Consider the following 15,741-nt stretch of genomic DNA (forward strand, 5'->3'; position numbering starts at 1 on the left):
TTAAAAATGTTTCCTTTTTTAAAAAAAGATTTTATTTATTTATTCATGAGAGACACAGAGAGAGAGAGATACACAGAGACACAGGCAGAGGGAGAAGCAGGCTCCATGCAGGGAGCTTGACGTGGACTCGATTCTGGGTCTCCAGGATCACGCCCTGGACTGAAGGCAGCACTAAACTGCTGAGCCACCCAGGGATCCCTAAAAATGTTTCTTATAGTGCATTCTACTTTAAAGATTTTATGTATTCATGAGGGACACAGAGAGAGAGGCAGAGACATAGGCAGAGAGAGAAGCAGGCAGGGAGCCCGATGTGGGACTCGATCCATGGATCCAGGATCACGCCTTGAACCAAAGGCAGACCCTCAACTGCTAAGCCACTCAGGCATCCCTCTACAATATTTTCAATGTGTTACCAATGGCAACATCCAATGAGGAGGCAAGTTTTAAGATTATGAAAGTAAATCATATTCAACTACTGGATTGTGAACTTCTAATATTTCTTATAAATGTCATGTTTGGAAAGGAGTTTAAAGTCCACATTATCTGGTAGGTTCTGTGTGTTTGTTGTATCAGTTGACAGCCCTGGGTCCCTGGGAACTCTCTTTCTGAATTTTCTCAAACTCTAGGTTCTGCTGGTTTTCCAATTGCTCTGTCCACACTTCATGTCGTTAGCCAGCAGCTTCTTCTACATTACCTGCTAAAATGTCTTAGATCTTCTTCTCTTTCAACACATTCCTTCTGAGACAGCCTTCTTAATCATTTCCTCATCATCTAGAGGGTAACTATTCTCAAACTTCTGTCTTCATCTCTAGGGCTGTATATTAAACTGTCCATTCAATATCTCCAACTCAGTGTGTCCATATCAATTAATATCACCATATAGGTTAGGCCAAAAATAGAATCTTTCTGAGATTTTCCCTTTCACTAAATTCATATGTTTAACTAATACCAAACCCTATTGATTCTACTTCTTAGGTAATGACAGCCCATTATGTCACTTTCCTATCTTAGTTCAAGCCTGTTTTCTCATATACCTCTCAATTCCTTGCAGGTGACACATTGCAGACAATTATATTTTCTGAAGTATAAACCAGACCTTTCACCTCTCCTCCTTAAGGTTCTTCAGTGGTTTATTATTTCCTAGAGAATAACATCCAAGTTTTAGTATGGCATTTTAAAGGGCATCATGATAGAAACTCAGCCAGCCATGGTTCCCCTCACACATAGGGTTACCCCATGAACGGATTTCTCTTCCATGAGCAAAGACACCATCTTCTGTACCTCCATGCCTTTGCATAAGCTGTTGTCTGTTATGGTAAAGTGAACTAGCCAACTCTGAATTTCTGCACATCCTTTAACTCACAAATTGAAGACTTCTAGAAATGGGGAGTTTACTATTTCCCAAGGTAGCCCACTTAACACCACCTAGAGCTGACACCACAGGAGGTATTCCTTGTGGTCACACAGAACAAGTCAAATTTTTTTCTTCCATATGAAAGAAAGATGGTGATGATCTTCATATGAAAGAACGATGAAAGATCTTCAAATGAGTTAAAACATGTTACTCCTAGTGCTTCTATTCTGAGATAAATATCCACAAAGTCCTTTTATAAGCCTTCTTTTCCCACCAAAAGTTGGCATCGACAGAGTGAAGCTTGACTCTGCCCTTTGTATTACGCACACCTCACAACCAAGAGACAGACTGCACAGCAGAGACCTAGGGTCCACTCTCATCATGGAGTTAGGAATTAGGCCCCAGCTTTGTTTCCCTATACAATTGCAGTGCCATTCATAAAGCATTTGGAATTCTGGGTTTGTGGGAAAATTCCTTTTTATTTTTCAGTGGTACTTTCATCCCATTGTCCAAAGTAAGAAAATGAAATTGGACCTGAACTCATTGATGAAGAGTAGCAGAAGGAGCCATGGGGAATGTATACAGGGGAGGCTATCTATAGTTTTTCCCAGGAACATCACCCACCACAGGAAAAGGAGAAGGCATAGACCCCCCACTAGGTAGGATACCTTGAATCTTCAATTATCCTCTCTACATCCTACGAGGTACTGTTCTTTTGTTAAGGCACTCCAGATGACCAAAAATAGAAGACAGTGTTGTCTCTCCCAAGAATAGTTACCTTTGAACAAATATCAAGCTCTGCAGTTTAAAAAATAATAATGAATCTCTGACAGAATTTTAATCCTCAGCCCTCAGATAAGAGAGAAGGATGTTGTTCTCACCACTTAATTCACAGGACATAAGCAAGAGCCTAAAGATGTACCTCATAGTTGCTAATGAAGTCCTATCATGCCCAAACTAGATCCTATTACAAAGTGTGAACATTGACAATCAATTATAAGATGATAATCATGATATTCAGAGTAATACCTACAAATAAACACCTGGCTCAAAACCTACAGAAACATTTAAATCTTTTTTTAAAAAGATTTTATTTATTCATGAGAGACACAGAGAGAGAGAGAGAGAGAGGCAGAGACACAGGCAGAGGGAGAAGCAGGCTCCATGCAGGGAGCCCGATGTGGGACTTGATCCCGGGTCTCCAGGATCACGCCCTGGGCCAAAGGTGGCGCTAAACCGCTGAGCCACCAGGGCTGCCCTAGAAACATTTAAATTTTAAAGGAACTTCATAGGAGTCATACGTTGCCCATTTTTCATTTTAATTGTAAAATTATAGGCCAGTTTTGGAAATAGAGCCCTGATAATATATTTTTTAAGTCTTTGCTTTGATTTCTAATAACTCTGTAAAGAAATACCAACGGAGACACTCCTGGCCCTATTAAATTATTAATTAAGTAAGCAGCTCTCAAACTTAAAATACCAGGTTTAAGTGTTACTTTTACTAATGCTACTACGTGGACACCTAACTTGTTCTACCTACCTATGGATTCATTATCTAATTGAGGGGCAAAAAAACCCTTCCATATATTAATCCATTTCTGTCCATATTTCTTTTTAAAAAGTTGATGTTATCATAGTAATTATATGGTGCCTAAAATATTTCCAAACATTTGAGATTTTAAATCTTTTAAAGATTTATTTATTTATGAGAGAGAGGGAGAGAGAGAGAGAGAGGCAGAGACACAGGAGGAGGGAGAAGCAGGCTCCATGCCAGGAGCCCGACGTGGGACTTGATCCCGGGACTCCAGGATCACGCCCTGGGCCAAAGGCAGGTGCTAAACCCCTAAGCCACCCAGGGATCCCTGAGATTTTAAATCTTTTGTAATATCAACGTCACTCAATATTTGCATTTGTTGCTCTAGTAAAAACTTTTTACATACTCTTAATAAATACCAAGTTCAAGATGTTCTATTAGATTTACTTTTCCATAAATTAAAGGACCTAGACTTAGTGGATATTAATGCAATACATAAAATATACTCTTCCCACAGTTGTCTCCATCTCACCTACTGGCAACCTCATTATTCTACATGCTCAGGACAAAAATTTAGGTCAGTCGTGATACACCTCCTGCTACCCTTCCAATCCTAAATTCAACCAGTTGCCCTGTTCACTCCACTCCAGCCACCAGCATCATTGCTGTCCCTTGAATGTGATATTCCCACAACAGCTCCCAGAGCAGTCCTTTCTTCCCTTCCCTTTACCTGGAGAGCCTGTCCCCTTGGTAGCTATGTGCCTCATCCCTCATCTCCTGCAAGACTGAGTCAAACACGCAAGCTCCTTTGCTCAGCGCTCTCCATCTCCCTCCTGCTTTCCTTTCTTCCACAACACCTGTCACCATCTACCATACCGTCTGCTTCACCTACTTACTTTTTCTCTCCCCTTGTGTTATAGGTAGAATTCCAGAGATTTCTGTCCTCTTGTTATTGAAATAAACACTAATCTAAACACTGTTGTGAAGAGACTTTGCAAGGTCATTAAAGTTGCTCAACAGCTGACCTTAACATAGGACGGTCCTCTAGGTTATCTGGGTGGAGCCAATGTACGACCTGGCCCTTAGAAGCAGAAGGGTTAAGGCATGAAAGATTTGAGGTATGGGAAAGACTCCATGTGTGCCATGGCTGGTTTGAAAATGAGTGAGTGTGACCAGAAGAGCAGACGTTTCCACGGAGGTGAGAGAGGCTCCCTGATGGTAGCGACCAGAAGAACAGAAACCTCAGAAATGAGGCTTCTGACAGAAATGGAATTGTCAACATCCTGAATGAGCTTGGAGGCAGATTCTCCCCCACAGCCTTGCTGTGGAAAGATGACACACACCCCATGTCTTCAGCCTTGTGAAACCCAGACCCAAGAAACCACTGAGCCAAGCTGTGCCGGCCTTACCTACAGAGAATGACTGACTGTCATGGTAAATCTGGGAATTTGCGAAGGAAGCAAGAGAAAGCTCCTACATGCTGTTAGTATATCTGCTCTATGAGGGCAGGGATCCCTATCTGGGATTTTCTCCACATTGTGCTTGCGGAACCTAGAATAGCACCTCATAACAACAGTTGATAAACACTTGTTGAATGAATGCCCACAGTATTGGCAGTCTTTCCTATGAAATCTAGATTTTATAAGATGATAAAATTTTTTGATCCCAAAACCTTGAATAAAAAATATTTAAAATGTAAAAAGCGAATTGGTTTGAAAATTGTCTAATCAAGAGTTTGTATCTCTGCTAATTAGTGGCGGCAGCCAGCTACCACTCCCTAAGGTATTGGTGGTCAAAATGCATGTTGTAACATGTTGGCAGGTCATAAAATCAATTTATGAGGCTAAGATAGGTAAGAAGGAAGGAAATAAGACAAAAAACTTAGAACCTTAATTTTAGTGTGGGCTATAGGAGTGTGAGTGTGTGTGTGTACACTGGATCATACTGGAAGATCTATTTCCTACTGTAGGTGCCGTCAAAATAATTGGAAAACAAGGGCCCTAAAGGTCACCATACTCTGTGCTGTGGACCAGGATGCAATTTAGGACCTGAGCAGAGGTGAGATGAAGACAAATGAACGGTGAATGTGTCTGTTAAGAAAGGGCTGATGAGGAAAGAACTACACTATTCCAAGTCTGTGATTAAATTTGCAAGGCAAGAGAGAGCACTGTGTTTGAAGAATTCACACAAATCGCACCATCTTAAGGTGAGGAAGTGAATCTTTTCCCCCTTGCTCTGTGTGTGTGTGTTACCTTGGGGCAGGAACAGTGCCCCTGGACAGTTTTCCGAGCACCCCCAGCCCCTCCCCACCAAAAAAACCAGAACAGTTACTGAGTCTTGGGTATAAAATCCAGCAGCATCTGGAAGAAGAGGACTTGAGGCTTTAATCAGCAAAGAAAAAAAAAATCAGCAAAGCATCCTAAGATGCTGTTTCTTTTCTCCCTTACAGGGAACGGATTAAAACCCCAAGTACTTATCTATCTTCTGAGATTAGCCACTTATTAGTGTCACATAAATTTAGCTGGAAAGGAAGTCAGAAATGTCTTTGGCACGTGGAACCAAAAAATAAATCCTGGTTAGAGGAACTCGAAATTGAATCTAACTCAGTACCCTCATTTATTTTGCAGATGAGGAGGCTGAACTAAAGGCTTCTACTACCCCATTATTATAACAACGTTACTTTTATATTTATCCATGATTCCAATATTTATTGTCAGTGGACTGCATATGGATAACAAGAATAGTGCAACTGTACACTATCCATTCCCCCCCTCAACGGCATACTCCTGGTTGGCAGAGACCATACCATACATCTTTATACTCTCATTAGTGCCTGCTGTGGTTTGGGAAATTAAATAAGATAATACCTGCAATACACTTAGAATGCCTCATACTCTGGAAGAGCTAAGTAAATGCCTTCATCTATGCTTTTGTTGCTTTGACTGAAATAACAGCATTATTATTATTACAGGATGTTTATGCCTGGGAAATTCTTAATATCTGTTGATTTTCTTTGCATTATACGCCAAAATAGATCATAATTGATGCACTTAAAATCCACATATATTTGAAGAGACATTAAAAAACTAGAGTTCTTATCTGCTTAAGGCACTTTAGTTAGTAAAGATGAAAGAATTCCAATTAGTTAAAAATTACTCAGAAAATATTTTAAGTATATGAAAAGTAAATAGGCCTGGGATTTGTGATTCATAAAGAGATCTCTAATGAAAATACAAAATCTTGCACATGATGAAGGTCACCTTTCTTTAGCTAAGAATCACATTTTTTTTATTTTTTTATTTTATTTTTTTTTTAAGATCACACTTAAGAGCTGTGCGACCATTGACGTTTAGAGCCCTTACTCTTGGCCATGGGCTGTGAATTCTAAAATCAAAATGTGACTTCCTTTCGGAGATGTTCCACAGAGAAAGAATAGCAAAACATTAAAAGAAACGAAACACAGTCTATTTTTTTTCTGAGGCTCCAACAATGTTATCAAAGATTTTTTTTTTCTCAAATTTTACAAGCTCTCCAGCACCTTTCCCCCCCCTGCTACTCCTGTATTATATAATTAGCGTATAATTATGTGCTCTTTCACACTGGAAAGACTATTCTTTTATTAATGACTCTTTGAAAAGTTCTTTATTATTTATCTTTGAAAGTGAGTTTGAAATCAAAAGGCTCTCATGGCTTTTCCTTCCTTTCTTTTTAATTTAGGAGTTCTTAAAAGTAATGCAATAGATATACAATAGATAATTACAGAGGTCACAGGCAGTTGTAAGTTTCCACCTTTAAGGTAAGAAATAGGGTTCAGGAAACCAGTGATGCGTCCTCCTTTCTCTCCAGACTAAACATTTGGGGTAATGAAGAACATGTATGCAAAATATTGATGTTCCAACAAGGGTTGTCTATTCTTTGCCTTTTCTCCCTTGTTGGGACGTACAGAAAATGGGTCAGAAGCAGCAGCTACCTGAATATAGTACAAAGACAGAAAAGGGGGATATAATTCACATTTATAGTAGGGAGTACAATGTAAGCTCCAAATTAGTCTTAAATGGGAAAATTCACCCAGCCCATGATCTGTAGTCAGTTCTGGAAAGTACCACCCCATCTCTGCTGAGGCTAAGCAAATCTCATTGCTGGTTTTGGCTGACTGCTCTTTTTTCCTAACATTCGGCTAACCAGAGCACTCCAGATTGAATATGGGCAATTAAAAGGAAGGGTGTACATTATTGCAAATTTTAATCATTTCTCGGGCTGTTCTGCTTGCAGTGATAATCCCACAAGACCAACATATCTTGTGTAAGAGACTCAAATGGCTTTTGGCTGCAAGCAGCTCTTGGGTTACTTTGTAACCTATGCATGCTTACCTTCTGGACTTTTCTCATTTGTGGCTGGGGCCTGCCAATCATGGCTTCAGGGCTGCGTGGCTCCCCACAGCCATAGCTAAGTCATTTAAGACCAGCAAATGAACAAGAAGGCCAATGAATCAAATAATGATCGGAATCCTTCTCAGTTACACGGCTGCTAGTTATCTACGGCAGGGACTACCTCTGTCCAACACTTGCACTGCGTGCAAAGTAATACTGTGCCAGAGCTATCTGAAAAAATTGTATCTCCTATACTTTTTGTACTATTTCCAGGGAAATAGCAGAACAGTAATAACCTGATGACTTGGAAACTTTTTTTTGAGGCTTCAGGGAAATTTACCCAAATTGTCTTGTAAGCCAAAAAACATTCAAAATTGCACATCATTTTGCCTAGCCATTCGGAATACCATGATAGCCCTTTAGCTGGAAATGTTTACATAGCTTCATGCTCACCAGAAATCATTTTCTTGTGAAGAAAAACAAAAGATAATAATTTACTTTGATTGCTCTCAAAAATCCATCTTTCAGGATCAGTGTTTTACATATGATGATTTTTCCTTTTTATTTTTTTTGGGGGGGGGAGTTGGTGCCCAAACCAGGGAATAAATATTTTGCCTTTTTAAATGAAAATCAGAGACTTAAGAGTTGGAAGGAATCTTAGAAGTGATTTAAGAAACATCTCCAGTTGGAACGCCTGGGTGGCTCAGTGGTTGAGCGTCTGCCTTCAGCTCAGGGTGTGATCGAGTCCCACTTGGGATCGAGTCCACTTGGGGGGCTTCCTGCATGGAGCCTGTTTCTCTCTCTGCCTCTCTCTCTCTTTCCATCTTTTATGAATAAATAAAATCTTAGAACAAACAAACAAACAAACAAACATCTCCAGTTGCATGAGTCCTCTACAGTATCTTCAGTGGGGTTCTTCTTCAGGGCAAGAGAGATGAAATAAAAATAGGAAGTACAACCCACTATATGTGGCCTAACACCTTATAACTAATAAAACACCCTGAATGATCTAGATATAGTCTTCCTCACTCCCAAGTTCTCAGCCTCTCATACATCTTGTTTGATTACATGATGAAAACCGGTTAAATGTGAAGAATTACAGAGGCTGAACTTTGGACCGCTGAGAATATGGCACAGCAGGGAGTGAAGCGGCACTTCTCAATTTACTATGGGAATTTAGGTCACATGGTCTTGACCTTTTCATTTCAATGATCCAGAAAGTTAACGATAATTTTAAAGGTCTACCTAATATGAATGGAAGGATAGGAAACTTTCCTCACTATTACTTAAGAATAAGTTAAATTATCTAGTTTAAACTACAGGTGAAGAGAGTAGGTTCTGGAATGGGAGGGCTTGGTTTGAACCCTGGCTTCCCTGTTCATTAGCTGTATGACCTTGGGAAGTCACTGAAGGTTTTGAAACTTTGGTTTACTCATCTGTAAAAAGGAGATAATATTATTATCTTCCTCACTGGGCTGTTAAGAGGATTAAATGAGCTCATTCACATGAAGTACTTTGTTCGGTTTATGGCATATGTTTTAAGTATCCAATAAATGTTAGCTTCCTCATGTCCACTGAAGTAATAAAAAAAAAAAAAAAAACCAGCTTGGTCATAGAGTGCTACTTTTTTTTTTTTTTAATTTGTCTCAGGATCTCAAATCTTTAGTGAAGTTCCATGAGTACTATTTTGGACTAAGAACTAATAGTGTTAGGCAGGAAATATTTTCATGCTATGAATAACTTGTAAGGAAATTTTATATTGCCAGGATGTTTTTAACAAATCAATATGGTTTATATCATGTGCTAACTGACTGAATAATACAGTTATTCTAATTAACTGATCATGTACTCCCTAGATTTTAGAAAAGTATGTCAACATTTAGCCAACAAATAGAGTCATGAATAATTTGACAAATACAAAGTTATTATTTATGCTATTAGAAACTTAAGTTACTCCTGTTACTTACTTTTGTGTGTTACTTTAGTTCAGCCAATGAACTAAACATGTTATTCAACAGATTGAATTATTTGATGAGATTTAAAAATAATCCACTTGAATATGTCCAGATAAGGTCATTTTTTTAAACTGCTATAATTAAACAAAATGGTAAATTAACCAGTCTCTAGTTTTATGTTACTTTTTATAAAGCATCAATTTATAATTCTGTTCTAGTCCCCAATTATCCAATTCTTTTAATTTATTTTTTTAACATTTTAAAAATTTAAATTCAATTTAGATCACACCCAGCATAACAGCCAGTGCTCAACCCATCAGGTGCCCTCCTCAGTGCCCATCACCGAGTCACCGAATCCCCCCACCTACCTCCCTTTCTGCAACCCTTTGTTCGTTTCCCAGAGTTAGGAGTCTCATGGTTTGTCTCCCTCTCTAATTTTTCCCAATTATCCAATTCTAATCAATAGACTGCATTCCCCTCAAAGCAAATAGCAAAACAAGACAGAACTTTCACTTGCCGATTCTACAAAAAATTTAAATTCTTCTCGTCCAGAATATCCATGGAGCTAATTAGGAAATCAAAGAGTAAAGCTAACCATTTTCCACTTCTCTCCCATGCCCCTGAAGTCAATCACGGGATGCTGAAATATATCATTGTCTGAAGACTCTTCTTTTCATATTGACCCTGAGATTTACAAAGTCCTCTCAGCAACTCATTACAAAGTTAACCATTAGAAACCCATTTACTGACTCAGAAATCAGGGAGATTGAAATAATGACTTTCATAAAAATGAAAGACTCTTAGTTGGGAAATTGTATTGAGTCATATACAAAATAAATTCTCCCCCCCCCCACTAGGAATGTATTCAAGTTACCCTCCATGAGAAGAATAAGGGGTTGGGGTCAACTTCTCAGCATTTAACATACATCCTTGGGGTGGGGGGTTCACATTACTGGCAGTATCTCATTAAGGAACGCACAACATTAATTTATTAAATAACAGGACAGCTGATGGCAATCCATAGAATATGCTCTTCTGAGTAAAAGTAAAATGTGCTGTGAAAAAAATGAATTAGGAAGAAAATGGGCAGTGGTGGGGAGAGTGTAGTATGGAGAACAGTACTCTTCATTCTCCAACCATCACTTCCTGATGTACATGCCCATGCTCTCTAAGTTCAGAGACCTCCTGTTTTCCCAAGCTGGCCGTCCACTTACCCTGGTTGTTTTCACTTTATTTCCAGAGGAACAGCTCCATCCTTTCCGGTCTGGGAGAACTTTACACTCCTCTCCCTCAAGACATGGCTGCATATGGCACCACCATTTCTGTTCCACTATTGAAGCTACAGGAGATTTAAAAAAAAAATCCATTCAGTGTTTTTCTATTTGAGCTTGTTAATTCCCTGGGTGCACACTGGAAGAGGAACAAAGGGCACCGATTTTTCCCACCACTGGGTAGACTGGGTTTGGAAGCATGCTTCTCTTTTTTATCCAAAGGGGCTAAATCTTTCTAGATTTTCTGACTAAAAGGATTTTTATTTTATATTTTAGTATATTGTTGTAAGGACACCCAACACGAGCTCTAGCCTCTTAACAAATAGTATTGTTAATTAGAGGCACATGTGGAAGGATTTTTCATGTGAACATACAGGCTTCATGAAAACTAACAGATTGGAAAGAAACTTATATAGACATATGCATGCACTGATTTACCTAAACATATAAAAAATGAACCTATTACCAGTTTAGAGTCAATATTTTAGAATCAATGTAATGCTTCCCACAAGTAGGCTAAAATTAGGAGGATATTAGAATTAATGTAATTTTTTTTATTGTGGGCAGTAACCACCATCACAAGGAATGAACCATGCTAATACGAGTCCTTAAATTATTATTTATGGTAACAGTAATTGAATAGACCCATACAAAGATGTATGTCCTATTGTAATTAGGTGAACCCTCCAATAAAGTAATTAATATTTTGATGGATCTCCATAAAAATCAATATTTCATGTGAATTCACTATACAACTACAAATTCTCTCATTTGTAAGGTGCTTAATTTTTTTCATTCTTAAGAACCATCTGTGTGTTTAGGTAACCATACTATTTAATCCACTATTTTCATCTCTCCTTTCCCAATTAATTTACATACACATGCCCTCCCCTGGCAAATCAGTATTTCATGGTATCAAGGAAAGAAGCACATGGACTTGTTGGAACCTCATTGTAATGCCTATTGTTACAAAACTGCATGAGGTCTTAGACCTCCTTCCAAAGGACTTTGGAAGGAGGTTTCAGAATGCAGCCCCCCACCCCCGACTAATCTCTCATCAACCACAGGATTATGGCATGGTCCCTTAAGCATTGACCACAGTCAACAACATGATAGTGGAATTCCAATTCTAACCCATCCTCAGCTACATGACCACCATGAGCAATGGAAGAAGTCATACCATCCACACAAGATGGAGCAGCTCGTGTGGTGCCTGCCACCTGCCCCGGGAAGCAGGAGCACTTGACCGTCTGTGACCGCTCTTCTATCTTGTTCTTATTACAGCATCTGTGGAGTGCCACCACCTCGCAAGTGCCCGTTTTGACATGATGAGCTGCACAAACAAAAAGATGAAATGAGACAACATAGAGAAAGCTTTGGGTTCTCCCCACCTCTTTAATTAGAAGTACATTAAATATAGCGCTATAAGGGATCCACCATGCGTGAAACTAGAAATACAATGATGCTGACTCCATGATGCAGATTGGATTTCTTTTCTAAATGTGCAAGGACCATTTCTGTCAGTAAATGCTTGGTGAAGCAAGAACAATTAGTGACCGGATGAGAATGAGCTGTTAGAACAGTGTGAAATAGAGAAACAATATGTGGTGCCATCAAAACCATACTTATTTGCATATGACTTTTTTTGTCCAACATGTTAAAGAAAGGTGGCCCCCTTGACAAGGTGTCCAGCAATGGCGCCAAGAGCAGACCTAGTCTCCAAGAGGTGGGCTTGGGGAGGGCTAAGGTTCTGTTGTTCTTTTAGGGGTGACTACAAAGGCCAGACAGGGAACCCCTTTTCAGGAAACAAGGAGGCAACCCACAGCACTCCACCCATTCCCATTCCATTCCCTGGGAATAACTAATGGAGAATTCTTGAAAGTGCTGCCATTTTCCTGAAAGTCCCAGCCAGTTGCAGTCCCGAAAACCATTTCTTTCTGTTTGGCCTGAGGGAGCAACTGCCACCAATAGCAACAACTGGAGCCAGAGTGAGGATGGACTTCCATCTAGCCTGGGAGCCCCATGCAATAAGCTGTGAGGCTCCCCCACCAAGCCTGTTAACCTGGCAGTAAGTTTCCTGAATGGTTTAGGTGCTTGAGATTTGTGGCCCTCACTTATCACATTACAATAGGGTTCTACTTTGCCTTCTCTCTCTTTTTTTTTTTTTTTTGGTAGCGTTTCATCTTCAAAGTATTAACCCTACTGTGAAATGAAAAAGCCAAAGTCTTATCTGCTAAAATAAAAAGTTTAAAATCAAACATCTGTTAAAACACTATGCTTTCAGCAATTAAAAAAAAAATCTAAAAACCAAGATCTGAAGTTGTTTAATGTTACAAACATATCGAGGTCCCTTTTGTAAATGAGATCAGTAGATCACGTATTTATATTAATCTTCCCCTTGGGGATGATGAGTATCACTATGCAGTAACTCAGGTTAGAGAGCTTGCTTGGATTTTTCTTATAAGAGAGAACAACTCACACATATTGTCCATCCCTCCATATGAGGTCAAGAAACTATGTCATATGACATACGGCTTTGACATATGATCCTCAAAAGAACTTTCAATAAGCAGCCAGCATTTCCAATGCCACAAAGACTTTCCTGCCACTGTAGATACAAATGGGGATTTCTCTGTTTGATTTGAACATGAGGCTATTCTGTGAAAGTTCAAAACTTGAGAGCCAGACTTTTTTCCTCTTGTGCTCTAGAAAATATTTTCTTAGCTAACGATGATTCAGTTTGGTTTAATTTACTGAATGCTCCACATTATGTCATACAAGTCAATGTGCTGACTTTCAGTACTGCATTTAATCACGTTTTAATTGAGTCAATGCCACACATCAGGTATGGTTCTGAGTACTGAGGATGTAACAGTGCAAAGAAGGGACACAGAGCCTGCCCTCAGAGAGCTCATATTCCTGTGTAGGAAAAAAAAATTATAAATACCTGTTAAGGAGTAAGGCAATACTAGATTTTTAGCCTCCTTGAAGGAACTGCAGTAAATTAAGGTGAGAGTAATCAAACAGGCAGGGAAAGTGTATTTTTGTGACTGTCGAAGAGGACCTCTGTGAGGTAACTGAATGTGACCTGAGTGATGAGAAGGAAACACCCATTATGAGGATATGAGAAAGGGAAGAGCATGACAAAGAGAAGGAGCAGGAAAGGACAGGGAACCGAAACGAGGATATGTGCGGTGTGTTTCCAGGACAGCGAGATCACAAGCGTGGCCACAGTGTGACTGAACAATTGAGAGGTCTAAGGAACTGTGTCAGAAATGTGGGAAGATGGAGCAGGGGCTGGTATGCTATAATAAAGGGACTGGATTTTACTCTTGTCACAAGGGAAACACTCTGGGTGGATACGGTATCATCTCATTAAATGCTTTAGAAGTTTGCTCAGCCTGTTCTTTAAAGACTGGATTAAAAAAAATAAAGAATGGATTGAAGAAACCAGAGTAGGATGAGAGAGACCAGTTATGAAGACGTTGCAAGAGCCCAGGGGATAAAGGGCTATCCTCACAGCAGCAGAGTTGGGGAGAAGTAGCAGATTAGGAGCATTCCCCTGTAGAGCTGGTTTGAACATGAGTTCTGGGGGAGGAAGGAATTAGGATTACTCCTCAGCTTGTCCTGAGCAACTGGAAGAAGCTGGTGCTTCTGTTAGCCAGAGGGGAGGTGGGTGGAGGTGCGGATAAAATAGGTGAAGAGCACATTGATCATGATGAGCACTGAGTAATGTGTAGAACTTATTATATTGTCCATCTGGAATTATAGCACTGTTAATTGTACATGAACTCACGTGTGTGTGTGTATAGAGGAGGCCTGGGAACAGGGCGTTTGACAAAAGCTAGGTTGGGATAAAATATCAGTCGTTCTGTGTTGTCAGTGTTCAATTTGAGACTATTATAAGGAACCCGAGCAGAGATGTAATTCAGGCAGCGACATTTATGAAGTGGAGTTTAGGGAAGAGATTTGGGCTGCAGATACACACGTCAGAAATCTAGACTGATAGGTGATATGTAAAGCCACATACTAAAGCAAATTACCATGGAGAGCTTGCCAATAGAGAAGAAGGAAAAGAATCATCCAGAACCTCAATCTGAAATGGAGGAAATAGCAATAGAGACTGGCAAGGCCCAATAGGTGAGTTAAGATAAAAAAGAACATGAGATGAAAACATGGAAAACGAAAGAACAAAATGTCTCAAGAAGGAAGGATCAATCAGCTGTGTCAAGTGCTACTGGAAGGTTTAATAAATGGAGAGAAATCACTCTGCATTAAAAAAGTAACATCATACATTACTTAAGAGCCTTTAATACCAAGTACCTGGGTTCAAATTTGAGCTCCTCCTAACAGCTGTGTGACCTTGGGCAAGTTATTCAGTATTTCTAAGTAGCATTTTTTTCCTTTCTAAAAGGGGGACACTGAGGTGTTCGGGTGGCTAAGTCAGTTAAGTGTCCGCCTTCAGCTCAGGTCATGATCCCAGGGTCCTGGGACTGAGCCCCACATTGGGCTCCCTGCTCAGCCAGGAGTCCGCTTCTCCCTCTCCCTCTGCTGCTCCCCCTGCTTGTGCTCTCTCCCCTCCTCTATCAATAAAATCTTTTAAAAAAATAAAATTAAGATATTGATAGCATCATCTTTACATCTTTAGAGGGTTGGTTTAAGGATGAAATGAGTTAATGGGTATAAAGTCTTTAGAGCACTGCCTGCCTCATAGTAGGCCGTCTGTGTTAGCCACTGTTAGCATTTGATTGCAGTAAAAATCATTTCAGGGGCATGATGAAAATAAAAGCATGATTAAGGTATGTTTACTGGAGAATGGGGTGTAAAACTGTGCAATTATACAAATTTCTTTCAAGAAGCTTTTCTGTTAAGGGAAGAAGGAAGTGAGCAACAGCCAGAATGAAGCATGGTGTCAAGGGAATCTTTTTTAACGAATGCCACAAAGGCATGCTCGCTTGCTGGAATGATCTAGTAGAGAAATACACAATACAGGGAAGAAAATGGGTAATTACAGAACAGTGTTCTTGAGAAGGAAAAAGAATTGAGATTCAGGGCACTTGGGGGGTTGACAATAAATTGATGCAGAAAAACTGAATCCATTTTAACAAGGGTGAAAGTGGGATGTGTAGCTACAGAGGCAGGTAGGTGTGAGTGGATTCGGTGGTGGGGAGATGACATAGCTTCTTATCTGATTTCACCTAATTTTCCTATGAAATATGAGAGATGTTTGAAAAGAAAAAAGAGGATATAAAATACA

General features: G+C 39.6%; 1 protein-coding gene across 2 annotated transcripts in view; it reads right to left on the reverse strand.

Moving 5' to 3' along the window:
- The window catches only part of TAFA2 (TAFA chemokine like family member 2), a 448,530-nt gene that overhangs the window by 26,674 nt on the left and 406,115 nt on the right, over positions 1–15,741 (reverse strand). For both annotated transcript variants that reach the window (XM_038549855.1, XM_038549856.1), the window contains exons 3-4: positions 11,665–11,817; positions 10,428–10,552 (exon numbers count right to left, since the gene is read on the reverse strand). In XM_038549855.1, coding sequence (XP_038405783.1) covers positions 10,428–10,552; positions 11,665–11,817 — 278 coding nt within the window. The remainder of the gene's footprint in view (positions 1–10,427; positions 10,553–11,664; positions 11,818–15,741) is intronic.

Source organism: Canis lupus, chromosome 10 (genome assembly GCF_011100685.1).
Source record: "Canis lupus familiaris isolate Mischka breed German Shepherd chromosome 10, alternate assembly UU_Cfam_GSD_1.0, whole genome shotgun sequence".
NCBI lineage: Eukaryota > Metazoa > Chordata > Mammalia > Carnivora > Canidae > Canis > Canis lupus.